Source organism: Fonticula alba, assembly GCF_000388065.1.
Source record: "Fonticula alba strain ATCC 38817 unplaced genomic scaffold supercont2.3, whole genome shotgun sequence".
Taxonomy (NCBI): Eukaryota; order Rotosphaerida; family Fonticulaceae; genus Fonticula; species Fonticula alba.
The window spans coordinates 1,051,850-1,072,119 of NW_009242973.1; the positions used below are offsets into that span (position 1 = coordinate 1,051,850).

Genomic DNA, 20,270 nt, shown 5'->3' on the forward strand with positions numbered 1-20,270 from the left:
GAGCTCTCGGGACTGGTGGGCAGGGAGAGGGGGCGGGGGGGGGGGGGCGACATTATTCAACACTTGAAGGGAGCCGGCGAACGGAGAACGGCCGGCGAGGGCGGGGCGGCCGGGAAGGAACGACCCGGCCGTGCGGCTCTTCTGCTGGCGCACGGGCGTGGCCCCCCCCTCCCCTGCCGTTGAAGGGCGATCGGCCGCCGTGTTTTCTCCGGCTCTGGGCCCGCCCATTCTCCGGTCTCTTGTGTCCCCCGGGCACGGACCCTCCGGCAGGGGGAGGGGCGGGGGCCCAGGGGGGCGGCCGCCCGTGCATCCGCGCGCCCTGGCCCGCGCGCCGCCCCTGCCAGCCCCCCCCTCCGGGCCGCAACTGACGGCCAGTATGGGCCTTCTCAAAAATGTATGTGGCATCGTGGGCGTGCCGGCACGCGCGGGAGCAGGCTCATGTCGCGCCCCTCTCGAGAGGCTGGCGGCGGCTTCCGGCGGGGGCGGCCTTCCGCGCGCACATGTGCCCCTTTGCCTGGCCGTTGAGAGAGGGCAGGCGAGCTCTGGGCACGAACGAAGCCCGCGGGTGGAGGGGGCTGGGGGGGGGGGGGGGGCTGGCTGGGGGGCGTCCAGGCTCATGGCATCCTTGCTGGCCTGCGAGTCCATCCCCGGCACAGCGAAGGAGGGGGGGCCTCCGTTGGGAGAGTGGATTATATTGGCAGCGTGTTTTTTTTAATGCGCCCCGCCTTGCACGCCTTGTTATTCGGGGTGGATTGTTGTGATGCCAGCCTCGCCCGCTCCCGTTCCGGCCCGCCTCCCCCTTCGGAGTTGCCCTTCTGCACGCGCCCGCGTCCACCGCGCGACCCTCCGAGGGCATGAGAGAGCCAGGACCCGCACACACACGTTGTTCATTCGTACTCTCGGCCTCCCGACCGTCCGGGCGAGCCGGGCCTGGTTATTCTCCCCGGCGCACTCGATCGATCCTGCCTTGTTGCGCCCCGCGCATCCCTGTGTCGGCCTCCAATTGTGTCATCATGTGGAGGTGCGCGCGCGCGCGCGCGCGCATGGGTGTGGGTGTGCTACGCCGCTTCGGCCACCGCTGCCTGGGATGCCGGCGGGAATCCGAGCCCAGGGTGTCTCGCACAAGTACGGCGCCCCCGCAGAGTTTTTCACGCTACGGGGACAGTCTTCGGCCACCTGCGCCGCCTTCCCGGCTCGGTGGCCGAGGGGATGGGGGGGGGGGGGGGGAGGGGGGGGGGGGGGGGGGGGAGGGGAACAAACGCGGGGCCCTGTTCGCGCTCCGTTGTTGTTTTTTATATCCGGCCCACCGGGGAAGCGGCACACGGATCGCCGGCCTGCCTGTGTGCCGGATTTGGGCCCAGCGGCTGGCGGGTTGTTCGGCCCCTCCTTCCGCACTATTCTTGGCGCGGGAGCCCGCCCCTGACCTGGCTCGACGCCGCCACACCCATCGACCCCCCTCCCCCCCTCGCCCGTCTCCTCCCCCGCCCTGCATATTGTCTTGCGCATCCCCACGCTCTGCCTCCTTCCCCAGGGTCTCCGCGGCGGCCTCTTTGCCCACATCAGCCTCTTCTCTGGCAGAGTCCGGCCACGCACGCACGTACACACACACACACACACACACACATACGCGCGTTTGCACCCCTCCTCTTCGCTCCCCCTACTGCAGCCTCTTTCCCTGCTCCGCGCCCCCCTCCCCACCGCTGCTCGTCGGTTTCACCTCCCTGACACCGGCCTGCAGGGGGTGACACGTTTCAAGTCTCCACCCCTCTCCAGAGGGACGGGTATGTCACCAGCTGGCCTCCTTTTGTCTCGTCCTCCTTGCATGCGCCCACACACTCGCACACATGCCCTCCCGTGCACTGCCAGTGCTTTCTCGCCTCCGCTGCTCCCGGGCCGCTCATCCTTCGTAGCATAGACGCTCCGCCCCCCCGCCCCCCCGCCCCCCCCCCCCGTGCCCCCTTCCTCGCCCTGCGTGTCATGGCACCTCGCACCAGCCCATGATGACCACCCACGATAGCACCTCCACCCCGGCGGGCGACATGCACAGGGCTGGGGCCGACGCGCACGCTGGGCCCCGGGACCTCGGGTCTTCGGGCCTTCCTCCGGCCGGGGATCGGCCCTCGCCGCCGGGACTCGAAGAGGACCGCAGCCCGCCGACATCCAGCAGCGGCCGGAAGCGCTCCTCCGGGGCCTCCTCCTCTTCCGCCTCTTCAAGTGGCTCGTCGTCCTCCTCCTCCTCCTCTTCCTCTTCCTCGCGAAGCCGCAAGGGCGATTCCTCGTCATCACGCCAACGGCGGACTTCCAGCCGCGGGTCTTCCTCGCAGGCCGCCGGTCCGATGATGGGCTACGGGCACATGCATCCGATGTACTTGCCGATGATGTCCATGTCCGGTGGGGTGTACCCGGCGGCAGCCATGGCTCCCACGGACCTAACCGGAGCCGAGCATCATGCCCCAGGGGCGGACAGCGCGGCGGCCAGTCCTCCCGATGGGGGCAGCGGCCATGCCGAGCCGTCGGATGCCGCCCCCTCTCCGGCTTCCGGTCGGAAGAGCTCCTCCACATCCGCCGACACCGTGCAGCCTGATCCCAACCATCCCGGTGGCTACTATCTGGTCTCGCCCCATGCGCAATACTATCAGCCCATCCACCCGATGCAGATGCAGATGTACCACCACTACTACTCCACCATGCATCAGCAGCAGCAGCAGATGATGCAGCAACAGCTGGCCGGCGCCTCGGTCTCTTCATCCTCCTCCGGCCGGAGCTCTCGGCGCTCAGGCCGGTCGAAGTCCGGGTCCTCCACCGACGGGTCCTCCTCGTCTGGCGGGTCGCGCTCGCGCTCCACTCGATCGCGCCACCGGGCGGATGGCGCGGCAGACCCCTCGGGGGGCACCCAGTCCCCCCGTTCGCCTGGCGCCGGTGGCCCCGGCGCCGGTGGCAGCAGCACCATGGACTCGACCGGGCTCACGCCTGGCCTCTCGGCTACCGAGATCTTCCCCCACTCGCCGATCGACCTGCCGACCCACTTCTCCTCCTCCAGTCCCAGCGGCCCGGCCACCACCACCGAGCATGCCGAGCATGCCGAGCATGCCGCCATGTCCGAGGAGCTGGACGATCCGGACAGCCCCACGGTGGCCGCTGCCCCTGGGCCCGGTGTGGATGTGGTCATCGCCTCTTCCCCCGGTGCACTTGCCCCGGAGGCTGACTCACCGATGGACTGCACCTCCCCGGGGCGCGGTTCGTCACAGGCATCGACCCCGGCTCCGGTGGTAGTCGCCTCGAGTGCTCGGCCGGGGCCCGGCGCAAGGCCGCCGGCTCAGGCCGAGTCACCCACTCCCCGATCCCGGGAGAAGGGATTTTCCTCCTCCTCCATCAAGCATCTGGCCTCCTCCCTGGCCTCCTCCATCACCAATGCCTTCCCGGCCCCGGGCGGCCATGGGGCCGCCTCGGGAGCCGGACACGAGGCCCCGGCGGCCAGCCAGGATCCCGGCGGGGCCAATGAGAGCTGGCGGTCGCCGAGTGCCCCGGGCCCCGGTGGCTCCGGTCTTCCGACCACGCGCCCGGGCCGCTCGGGCTCGGTCTCCTCGGCCTCTTCCAGCGCATCGGTTTCGTCCACCTCCTCCGGATCGTCGTCCACCAGCGCCGCCGCGGCTGATCCCGGTCACCAGCATCATGCCCATGCCGGTGGCACCGGCGCCGCTGGCGGTCCCAGTGGCAAGAGTGATTTCTCCATCTCCAGCATCTTCCCGAGCTTGATGCCAGGTCGGTCGGGCGACTCGGGCACCAGCGCGCTGGCCCCTTCCTCGGAGCGATCCTTCTCGGCCACGTCCATCCTGGCGCCCTTCACCACGGCGGTGTCGACCCCGCGCAAGCACCTGTCCATCTTCTACTCGCGTCGGTCGAATGCCCCGGCCACCAGCGCTTCGGTATGCGGATCCTTGTCCTCTCCTGTTTTCTTCCCCTTCCCCCACCCCCTCCTTCAGTCTTTCCCCGCCTCCCTGTGTTTCATCCGCTCGCTCGATGTCCGCCCGACTGCCGCCTGCCACTCGACTGACCCATGTCCAACTGCCAGGTCGACTCTTCATCGTGCATGTCCCCTGGTGAGGAGCAGCCCCCGTCGGTTGCATCGCCCGACCCGAGCTCCAGGTCGCATGATACCGCCTCCATGGTCGGGCCCTTCCCCACCGGGGAGATGCCTTCTCTGGTTGCCGACGGGCATTCGGGCCCCTCGGCGGACTCCTTCGAAGAGACGGGGACCATTGGCGGCTCCTTTGCCCCGGGGCCGTCGGCGGCAGCGGTTGCCCTGGCCGCGGCCAGTGCCCCAAACTCGCGGTCCTCCTCACCGCGGCCGAACTTCCCCCGGTATTCGGGGTCCCTGCGGCGGAATTCCTCCTCGCGCACTACTGCCACCGGCGGCGGCGGCATCACCCGCTCGGACTCCAACTCCTCGCTCGGGAGCATGGCCAACGGGCGCTTCCCTGCGTCCACTGGTTCGGAGCACATGCGCAAGTCGGCCTCGGTGCAGTCCTTCACCACGGGATCCCTGCCGCATGAAGCTGCTTCGGCCAGCTACTCCGGGCACCATCCGCACCCGCATCCGCACCCGCATCAGCACATGCATCAGCACATGCATCCGCAGCAGCATCCGCAGCAGCAGCATCAGCATCCCCACTACCAGCAGCATCCGCAGCAGCATCAGCATCCGCAGCAGCACCATCATGCGCGTGGGCCCGGGCTGCCCTCCTCGCCGCGGCACTCAGGGCTCGGGGCCCCGGCGGATGCCTATGCTGGCACCCCGAGCGGCGCAGGCGGCTACGGCGTGCCGTCGGGTCTCGGGCCACATGATGCCGGGGCTCCGGTTTTCCTGGATCTGCGCCCCTCGTCGCAGCCCGGGGGCTTTGGCGGGGATTTCGGCCCCTCCGGGCCGGGCACGCCGCAATTTGACTCGGGCCTCGGATTCGGGGCGTCGGCTCGGTCGTCCTTCGATGGCCCGGGGCTGACCGAGTCGGCCTCCGCCTCGTCCCTGGCCTCGCCGACATATGGCCCGGGTGGGGGGATGTTCGCTCCGGCCGGTGGTGGGCCCACCTCCGGGCAAGGTATGGCGACCACGGCCACGGCCCTGGGTGGCCTGGGTGGCGGCACCCCGGTCGACCGGGCATACCACTCGGCCGCCTCGTCGGGCCTGGCCTCGCCGGTGTTCTGCCCTTCGTCGCCGATTGCCGGGCGCTTTGCCGGGTCCCGACGCCGGTCAAGTGTCAGCTCCATCGCTTCCATCTCCTCGGTGGGGTCGGTTTCGTCCTTGTCATCGGTCGCCTCGGCCCCGGCGGCCACCGGCCACGGCGGCGGCGGCGGCGGCGGCGGCGGCGGCGGCGGCGGCGGCTCCGGTGCCGGTCACTACTTGGTGTCGTCCAGTTCGTCTTCCAACATTTGCAGTCAAGCCGGCGTGGCCAAGAGCCGGCATAGCAGCGCCGCCTACTTTGGCACCTCCTCCTCGACGCCATCCAGTGCGCGCACCAGTATCGACATTCCCTTTGAGATGGTGGCCGCGGCGGCGGCGTCCTCCTCGGCGGCTGCGGCGGCTGCGGCGGCGGCTGCGGCGGCGGGGGCGGCGACGGGAGCCCCCGCCCCCGCCGCCGGGGGCTACTCGACACATGCGCCGCACCTGTCGGCCTCGAGTCAGAGCACGGGCCAGAGGCGCCCGCACGCGGGCCCCGTGTCGAGCGCTCCCAATTGGTTCCAGCGTGGTGTCAACACCCTTAGTGCTGGCTTTAGCCCGGGGTTCCTGTCGCATTCCGGTGGCCCGGCCAATGACGCCTCGGCCTCGGGTGCCATGCCTCCCGGTGGTGGTGTAGGCCGGTACCCGGCCGGGCATTCGCACGGTCCTCCGGGATCTACCAACCCCCCTGGGCCGCACGCCTCCGGCCCCAGCGAGCAGTCCTCTGCGCCGACGCAATTCCTGCGCTCCATCTTCGGCCTGATTGGCTCGGTATGTTTTGCGGCGCTCTTTTGCTGCCCCCTCTCCTATCCCGGGCTTTTTCGCCTGCCCCCCCCCCTTTTGCCGTCTGGTGTGAAGTTCTTGCCGTTTGCCGAATCGTATCTCACCCTCCCGGTTCGCCCTCTCGCTTTGCCCCTCTTCCTCGGACAGGATGCCGGGCAGGGTGGCATGCACGCGCCGGCCGGTCATCACCCGGCCGGAGGCGCCGGGGCTGGCATGCCGCCGGGACATGGGACCGGGCCCGGCACCGAGCACCATCCCCCTGGGCGGCCCTCGCGCAGCATCATCATCGACAAGATCCAGGAGTATAGCCGGCGGATTTCCGTGCATACCAGCCGCCTGGGCGCCCAGCTGAATGAGGGCCCCTGGAGCCATAGCAGCCGGCGGGGGTCTGGATTGGGGCAGAACGGCACCGAGGACCATCCGCCTTCGACGCACGGGGGCCCCTCCTTCGAGCGGGCGCACGCGGCCTTCAGCGAAATCCGCCAGCGTTTGACAACCCTGCTTCAGCCGGTCATCGACTTTGGTTCCGATGATGAGCCGCCCTCGGTCGACCGGTTGTCCCTCCTGTCGGAGGATGAGCTGAACCACCTGTATGATCAGCTGTCGTTGCTGGATTACCCGGCCGTGGAGTCGGACCGGGCTGGCGGAAGCGGTGGCCGTGCGTCGGCCCCGGGCAAGGGGACCGTCTCCTTCGGTCCCCCCTCGGCTCCGGTCCCCATCCCGGCGACGCACGGTGGCCCTGCTGGCGGCTACTCTACAGCGGCCACGTCCGGGATGGGTCTTCCGCCGGGGCACCCGGCACATGTCCCGGATCCACGGCAGCCATACCACCATGGGCCGGTGAGTGTGCCGCCACACAAGGGTGTCCCGCCGCAGTCCGAGTACCACCACCAGCATCAGCAGCATCAGCAGCATCAGCATCAGCATCAGCACCAGCACCAGCAGCAACAACAGCAGCAACACCAGCAGCAACAGCAGCAGCATCAGCAACAGCAGCATCCCTCTTCGAGCCAGGGCCCACCTCAGTACCCGGTGTCTGGGCTGACTGCCGTATCGGCCCCGGAGCACTTCTCCCCGGCCGAGTACCACAACCCGTGGGGGTCCTTTGGTGCGACTTCAAGCGGGGATGTGGCGCCGGGTCGCACGTCGGGCAGCCACCCAGGCGGTTTCGCGGGTCCGTCCTCGGACCCGAGCCTGGTCCCCGGCCCTCCGATCGAAACCTGGCCCACGGCCGGGGACCCGGCTTACTATGTGGTCCCGCCGGGCGACCCATCAGCCGCGGGCCTGGCTCCCCCGCCCTCGGTTGAGCTCTCGCTGGATCCCTCAGTGCGTCTTGGTGCCCTCGCCTGCGCGTGCCTTGTCATGCATCTTGTCCGCTGCTTCCTCTGGCACACATCTGACAACCTGCTTTCCCGCTCCTCCGTCCTCCCTTTCCCCCCTTTCTCGGTCCTTTCTCCTCCCCCCTCCCCCCCTCCTCCCCCTCCCGACTCAACTCGCAGCACCAGCGCCACCATCCCTTCCCGGACCCGGCACGTGCTGTCCTCTTCGACCCGACGCACCCGGACCCCGGAGCCGGGTATGCGGTGGGTGGCCCTGGCATGGCGGACTTCGCGGGCAGCATGCTGGAGCCGTCCATCTCGCCGAGCTTCTCCGGCGGCGTTGGCCCGCCGCAGCTCCACTCCTCCCCCTCGCAGGGGAGCGGCTATGGGTCTTTCATCCAGCCGATGGCCCTGGACAGCGACTTCCAGTATGATGCCTTTACCTTTGAGCCGTTCCCCGTGGCCGGCCCCGGTGGTGGGCCTGATCCTGGCCCTGGTGGCGGGGGCGGCGGCGGCGGCACCGGTGACAGCCGTGTTGATGATGGGCTGGTTGGCGGGGACTTTGGGCCGACAGGCCCGGGGGATCCGCGACATCTGCTCCCGCCGCCGCCGCCGCCGCCGCCGCCACCGCCGCCGCCGCTGCCGCCCTTCCCCTCCGAGGGGAATCGCGGTCACCTTGGCCCGGCGGCATCCACAGGCGGCGGGCACTTTGTCGGGGGGTTCCCCGGCGCCGACAAGAACACCACAGCTGGGGGGGATTTTTTTCAGTTCGGCGCGGCCCTGAGTCAGCTTCGTACCACGAGCGCTAGCTTGACTCGGCTCCCGCGCCACCTGCTCCCCCCGAATGCCCCACTGCTCGTATTGTTCCCGGGTCCCGGAAGCGCTTTGTCCCGGCCTACTTTGTCCGGCGCCTGCCCGAGGGGATGGCCCTCCGGCCGGCTGGCTGGGCTCTGGTCCTGGCGCCCGAGGGTGCCGATGGCCCGGCCCCGGCCCCGGCCCCGGCCCCGGCCCCGGCCTCGACATCGGTATCTCCCCCGCCGGTGGCCGGGTGCGTAAACCCGGCCCTCCTGTCCTCCGGTGGGTCTTCCCACACGTCCGGGTCTTCCTCGCCCCCGGAGGGTCTCTGTGCTGGGGATGTGCTCTCCTCGTCACCGGAATCGACCGGGCATCGAGCTGGCATGTCGCCCGAGCCGCTGCTGGCCGACCGGGCCCGGCAGCTCTTGCCCCTGTCGTCATCGTCGACCAGCGGCGCCGGGATCACTCCTCCGGAGGAGGATCCGCTGTTGCCCCTGCTGGCACCGGCGCTATTGTCCGATGCCGGCGAGGGATTCTGCTCGTTCGATGGGGAGTCGCCCTCGGGGGCTGGGTCCTCGTCGTCCTTCGGCGAGGAGATGTCTTCGCCCCGGTCGCCGGACGCCGACACCGGGTACATCCTCTCGCGCCGGAATGGCCGGGGCATGTCGGACCCGCTCGCCGGCCGGCCGGCCTCCCCCTCGCCGACGTCCTCCCTGGATGCCGACGACAGTGGGGCCTCGTCGGCGTCTGTCACCGGGCACCACCGGCCGTCGGACCACCTGGACCATCTGGACCTGGACTCGCATGGGGGTCCGATGGACTTGGACTCGGAGTTGGCGCACTTCTCCCCCCGGCTGTCCTATCTCCAGGATTCCGGGCGCTTTTCGATTTTGGTCTTCTCGCTCTTCCTTTTCTTCGCCTCGCCGTGGCACTTGCCGGTCTCCCCGCCGGCCACGTCCGGCTCGAGCCCGGAGGTGCCGAATGCCACCCTGGCTCCGGGGGCCCTGGTCCCGGGCACCGTGGTCCCGGTGTGGCTTGCCACCCCGGGGTCGGCCCGGGTCTCGCCGCATGGGTATCCCTTCTCGTTGGAGGGCAGCTCCGATGGCGAGTCCTCGGCCCCGGGGCCCGGGGCCGGCGCCATGCCGGTGTGGCACCCGGCCGCGGTCCGGGACTCCCTGGCGGCCGGGCTGCCCCTGCCGTCCTTCTCGTCGGCGTTTGATGCCGGGTCCTGGGCTCCCCCGGGTGCCGGGGGATTGTTGGTGTCGCTCGACCGAGCCCGGCTTGGCATGCGGGCTCTCCTGCAGACGGGTCTCCTGGATGAGGATCCCGATGATGGCCATGCTGGCGGCGACATGGGGGCCAGCCCGGTGCAGGTGGCCGGTCGGCTGGCCATCGAGGCCGCATGGTTCGCCGGCCGGATGGCCATGCGCCCGGCGGTGCTCCTGTCGCGGGCCTTTGGCCAGCTGGATGGGGCCCTGTATTCGGTGGCGTCATTGGCGTTGGTCCGGCTGGGCCGTGTGGTAGCCCTGCCGGGGCCGCTGCTTCCGCCGCTGGATCGCCTGCTGGCGGCGGTGCTCCTGACGCCGGGCTGGGCGCGCTTCGCTTTCCACCTGCTGGTGCGCTGGGTCATGGTCATTGCCCTGATGCTGGTGTCGCTCTCCTTCGAGACCTTCCTCTGGAAGGGGTCCATCCGCCGGCGGTTGCCGCTGGTTCGGCAGCTAAATTCCGAAACCGAGCGCCTGGTGGCCTCGGGCCAGTACTCGGAAGCCAACCGACGCGTGGACATGGCCCTGCTGCTGATGCAACGGCCGGTGCCCACGCGCGGCATGCAGCTTTTCATGGCCAACTTCCGGGAGGTTTGCCGGCAGCTGGCGCATCGATTTGGTCTGGGGGCCTTTTCTCACCGGGTCCTGATGCAGGATGACATCGAGTACTTCACCGAGCTGACTCGGGCGTATGTGAACAAGAAGTATGTATCCCTTGGCTTCCTGTCCCCCCCCCCCCCCCCTCCGATGGCTAACAAACAAAACAAACACCAACATCAAGAAAAAGAACCTCGCCGACTACAGCATGTGGGCCAGCTTCTATGTGTGCGTGACGGCCACCAACTTCGCGGAGATCGCCGGGCCCCATTCCGCCGAGCTGCTCATCCGCGCCTATGCCACCTTGAGCTACCATGTGACGGTCCACTCGCGGACCTTCAGCATGGTCGGGTCCATGTACCAGTGGCTGTCGCAGCGCATCATCCAGCGCCTGGGAGCCACGGGCGGCGCGGACATCGGGCATTTCTACATCGTCACCAGCTACCGGAGTCTGGTGGACGGGGATCTGCCCCGGGTGTTTGAGCAGCTGGCTCGCGGCGAGGCCGTGTACCGGCATCAGGGCAAGGGCCAGCTGGTGCGCGATTGCCTGATGTTCCGCGGGTGGATCCAGTATGTGACCGGCGACCCGGCGGCCTCGGTGCGGACATTCGGCCGGCTGCTGTTGAATGCCGGCGATGAGGCCGACCCCTATGGCCAGCACTGGGCGCTGGTGGGCCTGACAGCCACCAGCCTCTGGGTGGGCGCCTTCGAGGAGGCGCGCGCGCATTTGGCCGAGGCGGCCCGGCTCCGAGCCATCACGGTCAATCGCCATCTGGAGACCTTTGAGTTGGGCTTCGAGGGGCTGATTCGCCTTCGGGCGGACCGCTTCGCCGAGGGTGCCCACGCGGTGGCCGCTCGCTGTCTGGACATGCTGGAGGACACCATCCCGGCCGGCGTGCCGCATGGCATCCTCCCGCTGATCGCCGTGGCCGAGGTCTTTGTCTACCTGTTGCAGGGCCACCTGCAGGGCGGTGCTGCTCGTCGGCAGCGTCGGGCGTCGGCCGCCGCCGCCTCGACTGGCGGCGGTGGCACCGGCGGCTCCGGCACCTCCGCTACCCGGGCCTGGTTGCCTTCCTGCTGCCTGGCCCATGCGCCTGGCGACCGGCCGGTCGGGCGCGGGCGCCGTGCGACTGCGGCGCGGCGCTCTGCAGCAGCAGCAGCTGCTGCCGCCGCCGCCGCCGCCGCCGCCGCCGCGCGCCCCGGCGGGTCCTCTTCCTCTCGGGCTTCGCCGGCCGCCTCACCGCCCGGATCCCCGGCACCCCTGTCGCCTTTGGCCGCCTCGCCACCCGGGTCACCGCTTCTGGGGAAGCTGAGCTTCCCTCTGCCAGCCGGCGGGGCCGGCCTCCCTGGCACCAGCGACAAGGAGGCTGCCTCGCTGCTGCAGGGCCTGGCCACCGAGGCCGAACTCATCGAGTCGGTCTTCCGCCAGCTGACCACCCCCTTGAGCCTCCTCTCCCAGAGCAGCCCCATCTCGCGGCTGTTCCTGGGCGACCAGGCGGCCACGCCCCCCCTGCCGGGCCCCCCCACCAAGGAGCCCAGCCCCGATGGCGGTGCCTCGCCCGGGCAAGCCGACAGTGGCCCGGGTCTGTACCAGCATCTGGCCGCGCGCATGGCCGAGCTGGACACCATCACCGGGTCGGTCCGGCGGCTGCCCGGGCGCGGCGGCGCCCCGGGGTCAGCTCGGCTCCTCCATCCGCAAATGAATAACCCCTCCTTCCGGGCAACGGCGGACTATCTGCTGGCGCAGCTCCGCCGGTGCATGCAGCTCTTCGCCACTTCGACCGGGTTCTTCCCCCTGTTGGCGGGCTTCGCGGCCATCCTCGAGGCACGGTACACCCATTTGTCCGGGGTGGCCTTCGCCACCACCCCGCGTCACCTGGCCGAGGCCCATGCCACGGCCGAAGACCTGCTTGAGCGCTTGCACGCGTCGATGCCGGCTCCGGCCGAGGCCCGGGCCCCGGCCGAGGCCGATGCCGCCGGGCCGGAGGCCTCCTCCTCCCCCCTGGCGGACGAGGCGGCCTCGCAGCACCCCATCTGCCCGCTTTGCCATGAGGCCCTGCCCCTGTCGCTGGGGTCTCGTGCTGGTGGTGGTCGATCGGCCGCGGGCGCGGTGTCCGTCTCTCGGCGGTGTGATTGCATGCCGTCCGAGAGTCTACCCGCCCCGCGCGCCGGTCAGGCCCCGGTGCTCCCCCTGGTCCGGGGGTATGTCAGCCTGGAGCTGGCCTTGCTGAAGATCCGCGACCCGGCCATGCGCAAGCAGCTGCTGAAATCGGCCCACCAAGACTTCCACTCCATCGGCGCCACCTTCGAGGAGGAGATGGTCGCCCGTGAGCTTGTGGAGCCTGGGGCTTCGATCTCCATCTTCCAAGGGGAGAGTATGCGTTTCAACCACTTCCATGTCTAGACCAGGGCGCTTTTCCTCTGCTCCCGTTGGGCACACGACTTCCCCTCCCCCCTCCCCCTCCTCGCCCTTTTGTACATTAGATTATTCCCTCCCTCGCTTCATATATGCCCCGGCTTGTCGTGTGCCTTTGTCGCCCCCCCCGGGGACTGGTTGGTGGTGTGCTGTCCTCGGGGGGCCGGTGGGAGGGGATGTCATTTGTATTGATGGGGTGACCCGGCGCCTGGTGGCATGGACAAACAGAGAGGGTGTCGTGGGCCGCGATGAGGGGCGGCGGGTTGAAAGAGAGAGAGAGAGAGAAGAAGGGACGCCGGGGCCGCCGGGCGGGAAGGGGTGCATCTACATGCGCGTGCACCCACATGGCCGCCGGCCCCCCCCCTCCTCGAGCCGACCTCGCGCGCGCGTACGTACACACACACACACACTCCTCCTCTCAGCCAAAGTGGTTGACGACGGAGGCACGAGACTTCTTGGATGAGCCGCGGCTGCGTCCCCCGCCCTTGGTAGAGGACTGCGATGAGGAGCTGGACTTCTTGGAGGACGAGCGCTTGGTCGGCAGGGGCATCTCCTCCTCGCCGGTGGCGGCGGCGGCGGCCGGCGGCGCGGCCGGGCCAGCCCCCGGCGCCATGAACAGATGGCGCATGGATGGGGGAATGTCATCCAGATCCACCGGCGGGGTGGCCTCCTCCTTGCGGTCCTCGGGCGGGGCGGCATCGGCCGGAGGGTCGGCAGCAGCCGGCTGCTGAGCCTCCGGCTCCCGGGCGGAAGCGGGGTCTTCTGAAGCGGTGTCAGCACCGGTCGAGGTGTCCCTGGCCGCGGTGTCACCAGGAGCCGGGGCAGCATCGACGGCCGGAGTGCTCTCGGCATCTGGGTCGGCTGAGGCGGCGGCCTCGGCCGCGCTAGCAGTGCCGGTGGTCTCCACAGTGGCGGCGACCGGCGCCTGCGGCTCGGGAGCTGTCTCCACAGCGGGTGCCTCGGCCGGGGGGGCCTGCACGGCGAGGGCCGACGCGAAGTCCGCAAAGGAAGCATGGCAGGTGGCCGGCTCAAGGCAGGGCAGATCCAATGCAGAGGCCTGGCACGCGGGAGGAGAGAGGGGGGGAGGGGGGGGTGAGGGCAGAAGACTCTGCATGTAAGTGGACGAGCGGGGGGACGGACGAAAAGTCCCACCGAGGGCGCAGGCGTGCGCACAAGAGGGACAGATAGAGAGAGAGAGAGAGAGATGAAGGAGGGCCAGGGCCAGGGTGCGCACCATCTCGGCCACGCGCGTGGCGGTTCGCGATGCCTGATCCTTCCAGGCACACAGGGTGAAGTCCAAATTGGCCTCAAGATTCTGGACACGAGCTTCGGAGGCTGCGCGCACACATTTCACATGTAAGTGACCCAGCACTCGGGGCGAGGGAGAAACAGGCGGGGCAAGTGGCCAGAGAGGGGAGCGAGGCAGACAAACCCCGCCAACAACAACACACGCACCTGCCAGACGGGCCTCCGCCTGTTGGCGGGCCTGACGCTCGGCGCCGATGGTCGCAGTGGCATTCTTCAGCAAGGGCAGCGACTGGCCGAGGGCCTGCTCGAGGGCCGCGCCCTGCGACCGGGCGAGGTCCAGCTCCGCCTGCAGGGGCTCAACGGTGGCGGCCTTGGCCACCAGCTTCTGGGCAGCTGCCACCAGGGCGGACGCGGTGGAGGGGGCGGCACCGGCCGGCGGGGCCGCCTGCGACCCGTGGGCCCCACCCAGCAGATCGTGCGTCGAGTACTCGGTGATCAATGGCTCCAGGAGCTCGCCGATGCCCGGCAGCTGGCTGGGGCTGCCGGTGGCCGTCGTGGCCGCCGCCGGCAACAGGCCCAACGCCAGAGCCACATCGAAGAGCTGGCGCTCCAGGTGCGAAACCCGCGAGAGGAGCTCCTCCTGCAGTGGCGACGGGGTGCCCGGTGGCCGGGGCGAGTGGAGGTTCATCGACTGGGGCGGGAGGAGATGGGACGAGAGACATGGCCGGGAGAAAGCACATGCAAAGTGTGAGGCGCGCATATGGGGGAAGAAGGGAAAATGAGAGAGGGGGAGAGGGGGGGTGTGTGGAAGAGGGGCACGAGGGAGGGAGGAGAAGGCAGGGGGGGGGGAAAGGCAAGCGAGAAGCCCAGGCGAGGAGGCCGCATCGTGCCTCCTCGCCAGCGGGGGCGGCCGGGACGTACAGGCGGCCGGTCGGCGGTGCCGGCGTCGGACAGAGCGCCCTGCGAGGAGGAGGAGGAGGAGGAGGCGGTGGCCTGGGTGGAGAGCGTCAGCCCGCCGGTAGACCGGGACCGGACTGGGGCCGGGCTGGACAGGCCCCAGGCCTTCCAAACAGACCGGCTTTGGGACTGGCGAATGACCTCGGCCGCGGCACTGGTGGTCGGGCCGATCGCCTCGTCCGCCGGGGCCGGGGTGGAGGAAGACCCAGACCGCCGGGAGTCCGGGTCGGCGCGCGGGGTCGGCGGAGCCGTGGCCGCCGAGGGCCCCGCCGCCACCAAGGGCGTCGGGTGGTCCAGCACCTCGAAGGTGGCCGACAGGGGAGAGCTATGACAGGAGGGGCTGGCAATCGGCAAACGCGAGGCCAGGACAAAGCTGTTGAAGGGGGCCGTGGCGCCCGACAGGAAGCGCGGCGAGGCCAGCGAGGGAGACCCGGTGGCCACCACTGGGAATCACAAGGGCCGCAGTCATCGGAGGAGGGGAGGGGGGGGGGCGGGGCAGAGGGCGCGAATGTCAGCCAAAGGGAGCAGGCGCACGGGCCGAGCGACCGGACAGAGGCAGGCCACGAGCGACGTACGGTAGGGGTCGATGACCACTGCGGTCGGGAAGACCCCGAAGATGACCAGCAGCCCGTTGGAGGGCAGGCGGGTGATGGCGAAGGCCGGGCTGGAGAAGGCGCTGCTGGTGCTGCCACGGCGCTTGAGCGCCGGCGGGGTGCCATCCAGGGCCGGGAGGCGCCCATGCCGGCCGGCATCCCCAGCCGGCGAGGAGGACAATGGCGAGGGCTTGGAGATGGGGGACATGCTGGACTGGGAGAAAATCCCGCTGGCCAGCTTGGTCCAGCTCATGGTCCGCCGGCTGAAGCGGTACAAATCACTCAGATGGCAGCCACTGGCATCCACACCGCCGAAGACATAGATGTCGCCGGCCGTCTGGCGCCAGTATTCCTGCACCGGGCTGTCGGTCTTGGCCGAGGGGGGGATGACGCAGGCCGTGCCGCAGCTGCTGCACCCGCCCGGCATGACGAAGACCGTGGCCGAGTGCCGCGGGGTCGGGGCATTGTGCTCGATGCTGGAGGTGACATTGCCGCCGGACCACAGCCGAATCCACGACGCCCGGAGGGAGCCCGAAGCCGGGGGCCCGGCACCGGCCGAGGGCCCGGCCTTCCGGCCGGCCACCTGGCGGTGGTCGATCCCGGTGCTGGTGTCCAGCAGCCAAAGGTCATTGAGCGGGGCGCCGGTGGAGGCGCGCCCGCCGAAGATCACCACCCCGGAGGCATGCTGCACCGTGCCGCCGATGCAGCCCGGCATCGGGGGGGCCGCCATGCTGCCGCCGGGCGGCCGCGAGGCCGATTCCCCGGGAGTCATCCCGGCCGGGGCGATGTCCGCCCACACGCGCTGGTTGTTGAAGGAGGCCACGGCCGAGGCGGTGCGCTCCTTCGGCGCGGACTCCGGGCCGCCGCTGCCGGCCACCTGGGCTGTGGTCCACTGCCAGGTGGCCGTGTCGAGGACCGCCACATCCGACGCATAGTAGTAGGGGCTGCTGTGGAGGAGGCCGCCATCGGCCGAGCCGGCGGTGGCGGTGGCGCCGGCGCCGGCGCCGGTGGCAGTGCCCCCGCGTGTTGGGCAAGTCGCCGGCCCGGCGGCCTCCGGCGTGGTGTACTGATACCCAAACAGCACCACCGCCTGGGTGTCATCAAGCATGCATGTCGAGTGCCCGTAGCGCGGGGAGGGGATGGACCGGGTCGGCCCGGCGGGCTGGGTGTCCCGAACGGACCAGCGCCCGCGGGCTGGTGGAGGTGCGAAGGGGAGGGGAGGGGGCGGGCGGGGGGCAAGAAAACAACCGCAAGAGCATCCAGAGCAGTCAGTACGGGCCGGTCATGCATGGGCAGGAGCGGAGGGGCGAGAGTAGCAGAGTGGGTCCCCCCCCCCCCCCCCCAGGCGCCGGACGCACACTCGCCATCCAGATCCAGCAGGTGGAGCTTGGCGAAGTTGGCCGGGAGCCGGTTCTGCAGCGACGAGTGGTCAGCCGATTGCTGGGTGCGAGTCTGAAGCTCGTCATGGCTGACGGCCCCGCCGAGGAAGAGGGCCGACTTGAGCCCCGGGACATAGAGGCTCGGGGCATCGGGGCAGGGGTACGAGGGAGCATCCTCCAGGGGCAGCTGGGTCCAAATGCCATCTGGAGAGGAGAGGGGGTTAGCGTGGGCAAGGGGCCCGCGTGAGAGGCGAGGCAGCGGCGGCAGCGACGACAACGGCGGGGACCGGACCCGGGTGACCCGGGGTCCCCCCCCCCCCCCCGGCAGCCATCAAAAGGAAAGCAGCGAGCAAGCACGCACCGGCCCCAAGGAGCCAGCCATCATTCAGGGTGTGCCCGGTGGCCGAAACACCGGAATACAGCCCGGCCAGGACAGGCACCGGGTCGGCACCCGGAGCCAGGCACCCGCAGCACGAGTCGGTCGGGGTCGAGAAGAGGGAGCGCGACACCCGGGGGAAGGGGGTTCGCAAGTTGGCAGATGAGGCGCCGCCATCGGGGCTGGCCGGCGGCGGGATCTCATAGGACAGGGTGGCCCAGCACTTTTGCGGCCCGAGGAGATCCGGGGAAATGTTCAACAGGGAGAAGCCCGGGTCCGGGATGGTGTTGTGGCCGGGCGATCGCCCGGCCTCGGGGCCGGCGGACGGGGCAGCGGTCGGTGGCCGGCCAGCAGCGGGCCCCGGGGAGCAGGGCTCCTCCGCCGGGAGCGGAGGGCTCGGGGAGGGGGAGGCCGTGGTGGAGGTGTCATTGGGGTGGGCCCGGCGGGAACGCGCCGGCCGGCGGCGAGCCATGCTCAGGGCGATGCAGGAGGGTCCCTCGGCCGAGGGGAGGCTGTCCGGGGAGGGCGAAGAGGCGGGGCCGGCGGCGTGTCGACAGTGCACCGAGCAGTGGCGAATCAGGGGCGACGGTCCGGGAGGGAGGGCAGCGTCGGTGGAGGAGGCCGCGCCGGGGGGGCCAGGATGCAGGGCCAGCGAGGAGAGGGAGGAAGTGAGCAGGGGCGACGGCTCGGCCGTGGGTGCCAGCGGGGCGGGCTCCGGCAGGGGAACGATGCCGGTGACGGGGCTCGCGGGGGGCAGGGCGCGCCGGGCGTCGGCCGGCGGGGGGATGGCGAGGCTGGCCGGGGTGCCGCCAGCGACGCTCTGGGCGGAGGCCGGGGCCGGGTGGGGCGACGGGCCGGGCAGGGTGCCGGCAGGGGCAGCGATCTGGCGGGGGGGCGTGATGCCGAGCGAGGCCAGGAGCGGTGAGGCACCCAGACGCGAGTAAGCCGGGAAGGGGATGCGCAAGTCGGCCAGGAGGGTGGGCGACCGCGGAGCAAAGGGGCTCACAATGCCGAGTCCCAGGCCGGAGGAGGAGGAGGAGGAGGAGCAGCCCGGAGAGCCGGGAGCCGGGGGGGCAGCCGGAGAGGGCGTGGCCGGAGCAGCGGCGCCCGAAGTGGGGGCGGCCTGGTGCCAGGGGGCCGGCGAGGCGGGCGGCGTGTCGGCGTCGAGGTCCGAGTGGTCGCGGGGCAGACCGGCGGCGGAGCTCGCAGAGGTGTCGGCGGTGTCGGGCGGCGACGCGGAGGCGGCGGGTGATGGGGCGGTGGGGGCGGTGGCGACGACAGGCGGCCGGATGGCCGCGGGAGAGGGGGAGCTAGGGGGATTGTTGATGGGGGGGACAGAAGTCTGGCCGACGCGGGGGGACGTCGTTGCCACCTGGGGATCAGCCTCCGAAGCCGACGCCGGTAGTGTGGATTGAGTTACTCCCATGCCTCGATGAGGGGGCACCTCAAAGACAGCTGCCGATCGGGGTGGGTGTGTAAGTGTGTGGATGGGCAGGGAGAGCATCGTGTGTGTGTGTGCGTGTGTGCGTGTGTGCGTGTGCGTGTGTGCGCTCGTGTGCGTGTGCGTGTGTGCGCTCGTGTGGGAGCAGGCCCCGTGGCGCGTACCTGGAGCGAGCGTGCCCGGGCGGGGGTGCGCGAAGCCGGGCGGGCAGTCTCGGAGCCGATGACGACGATGCGATTCGGGGTCCGGAGAGGGGGGAAAAGGCAAGGGAGCGGAGGAGGAGGGGGGGCGGAGGAGGAGGGGGGGGCGGAGGAGGAGGGGAGGGGAGGGGCTGGAAGGGGGGGGGGTGTGGGGGGGGGGGGAAGGAGGTCTCACAGCCGCCAGGGGAGGAGTGAGGGCATTGAGAAGTGGTGCCGAGGGCGGCCACACATCCGCGGGAGTGCGAGAAAAGAGGCCCCGCTGCCCCTGGGCCGGAGCACACGGCTGGGTCGGCCCATCAGGAGCGCGCGGGGTTCGCGAGCGCTGCCGGGCGCAAGTGCATTCAGGGGCGCCCCGGTGTGCCGGCAGGCCGGCGCCCCCGGCCCCTGCTCTCTCCAGGGGAGAGGACGCTCTGGCGCCGTAACCGTGTGGGTGTCCCCCCCCCCCCCCCCCTCTCCAGCCCCCGAAAGGGACGCGGGGAAAAAACAACAGACCGACGCCAGCCCCGCCCTCCCCTGGGCGGGGCGGACGCGGGACAAGCGCGTGTGCGAGCGGAAAGGCCGGCCGCAAAGCGGGGGGGGGGGGGCCGGGCGTTCCGCGAGATCCGACCGGTTCACCCCCCGGCGCCTGTGCGGGTGCCCCCTCCGGCGAGCAGCCCCCAATGGAGTGCCAGGGTACGAGGGACAAAATGTCCGCGGGCCCGGCCACCGCGCCCCGTGCGCATTCCTCAGCCCGCGAAAGGGAGCGGGCGGGCAGGAGGGCGGGTGCGCGGCGCAGGGGGGACAAGACAGCCGACCCGGCCCGCCGGGGCTGGCCCGCCTCGCAGGCGGCCGCGGAGACAACGATATTCCGCTTGCGCCGCCGTTGGACTTGTCGTCGACCTGGCTGGCGCCGGCAGCACGCAAATGTAAATGCGCTCGCCTGCACGGGAAACGACGGCCGGACGCAGCCTGTGCTTCCCCCCACCCCACCCCCCTGCCCCGCCCTTTCGGGAAGGGCGAAGGGTGGAGGGGGCACCCTGGGGTGCTCGTTGCTGGCACGAGGCTCGGTCTCTCGTCTGCCCGCCCGGGCGGCGGTTGCGGCGGCGGCGGCGGCGGCGGCGGCGGCGAGGGCGGCGCCTGGCACCGGCTGGTGAGACGTGTTCTGTTCATTACACACAGCCGAGTGGATGTGCGCGCGCCATTTCAAAGCGAAAATAGAGTCACGCGACACATCGGATCCGGTACGTCAAAAGTGCCCCCAGCCGGCCATGTGATATGAATTCCTTTTCCGAATTCGCGCCCCGATCGCGCCCCCCTCCCCCGCCTGAGAGCCCTCGACACTGGAGGGCCCCCATGGTGCGAGTGCCGGATCGCCCGTCTTCCGCATACCCTCCTGTCCTCTCTCTCTCTCTCTCTCTCTCTCTCTCTCTCTCTCTCTCTCTCTCTCTCTCTCTCTCTCTCTCTCTCCCTCGCCACCTCGCCACCTCGCCATCTGCGCCGCCCTTCACTTCTTCTTGCCCATGGCACCCCTGCGGCCGGGATGAATGGACTCAGGCATGCGACAGCGCCGATCTCCACGCGGGCGTTCACTGCCAGCCTGGCGGCCGCGCTGTCCTGGCAACATGGCGATGGTCTACGGCCGGGCCGGCGGCCCGTGTTTGGTGCGCCTTCCCGGCGCTCTTCGCCTTTCCGCCTGCTTTCTTCAGG

At 70.5% G+C, this 20,270-nt stretch overlaps 3 protein-coding genes across 3 annotated transcripts in view; 2 read left to right on the forward strand and 1 right to left on the reverse strand.

Annotated features, from left to right (window-relative positions):
* Positions 1 to 2,000: 2,000 nt before the first annotated feature.
* Positions 2,001 to 12,502, forward strand: H696_02024 (hypothetical protein; the record flags this gene model as incomplete). Its single annotated transcript, XM_009495922.1, has 6 exons — positions 2,001 to 3,926; positions 4,073 to 5,986; positions 6,146 to 7,324; positions 7,498 to 8,028; positions 8,127 to 10,081; positions 10,182 to 12,502. The coding sequence occupies 6 exons, from the start codon at positions 2,001 to 2,003 to the stop codon at positions 12,376 to 12,378; spliced, it is 9,702 nt and encodes a 3,233-aa protein (XP_009494197.1). The 3' UTR covers positions 12,379 to 12,502.
* A 306-nt stretch (positions 12,503 to 12,808) lies between these two features.
* Positions 12,809 to 18,675, reverse strand: H696_02025 (hypothetical protein; the record flags this gene model as incomplete). The annotated part of the gene is made up of 8 exons (XM_009495923.1): positions 18,549 to 18,675; positions 16,929 to 18,398; positions 16,547 to 16,771; positions 15,171 to 16,382; positions 14,560 to 15,038; positions 13,846 to 14,329; positions 13,625 to 13,725; positions 12,809 to 13,447 (listed from the first exon to the last, which is right to left on the reverse strand). Exons 2-8 carry the CDS (start codon positions 18,367 to 18,369, stop codon positions 12,809 to 12,811), a joined length of 4,581 nt encoding a protein of 1,526 aa, XP_009494198.1. The 5' UTR covers positions 18,370 to 18,398; positions 18,549 to 18,675.
* Positions 18,676 to 20,033: 1,358 nt separating this feature from the next.
* H696_02026 overlaps positions 20,034 to 20,270 on the forward strand; it is a 6,738-nt gene continuing 6,501 nt past the window's right edge. The window contains exon 1 of the mRNA XM_009495925.1: positions 20,034 to 20,224. Coding sequence (XP_009494200.1) covers positions 20,104 to 20,224 — 121 coding nt within the window. The 5' untranslated portion in view covers positions 20,034 to 20,103. The remainder of the gene's footprint in view (positions 20,225 to 20,270) is intronic.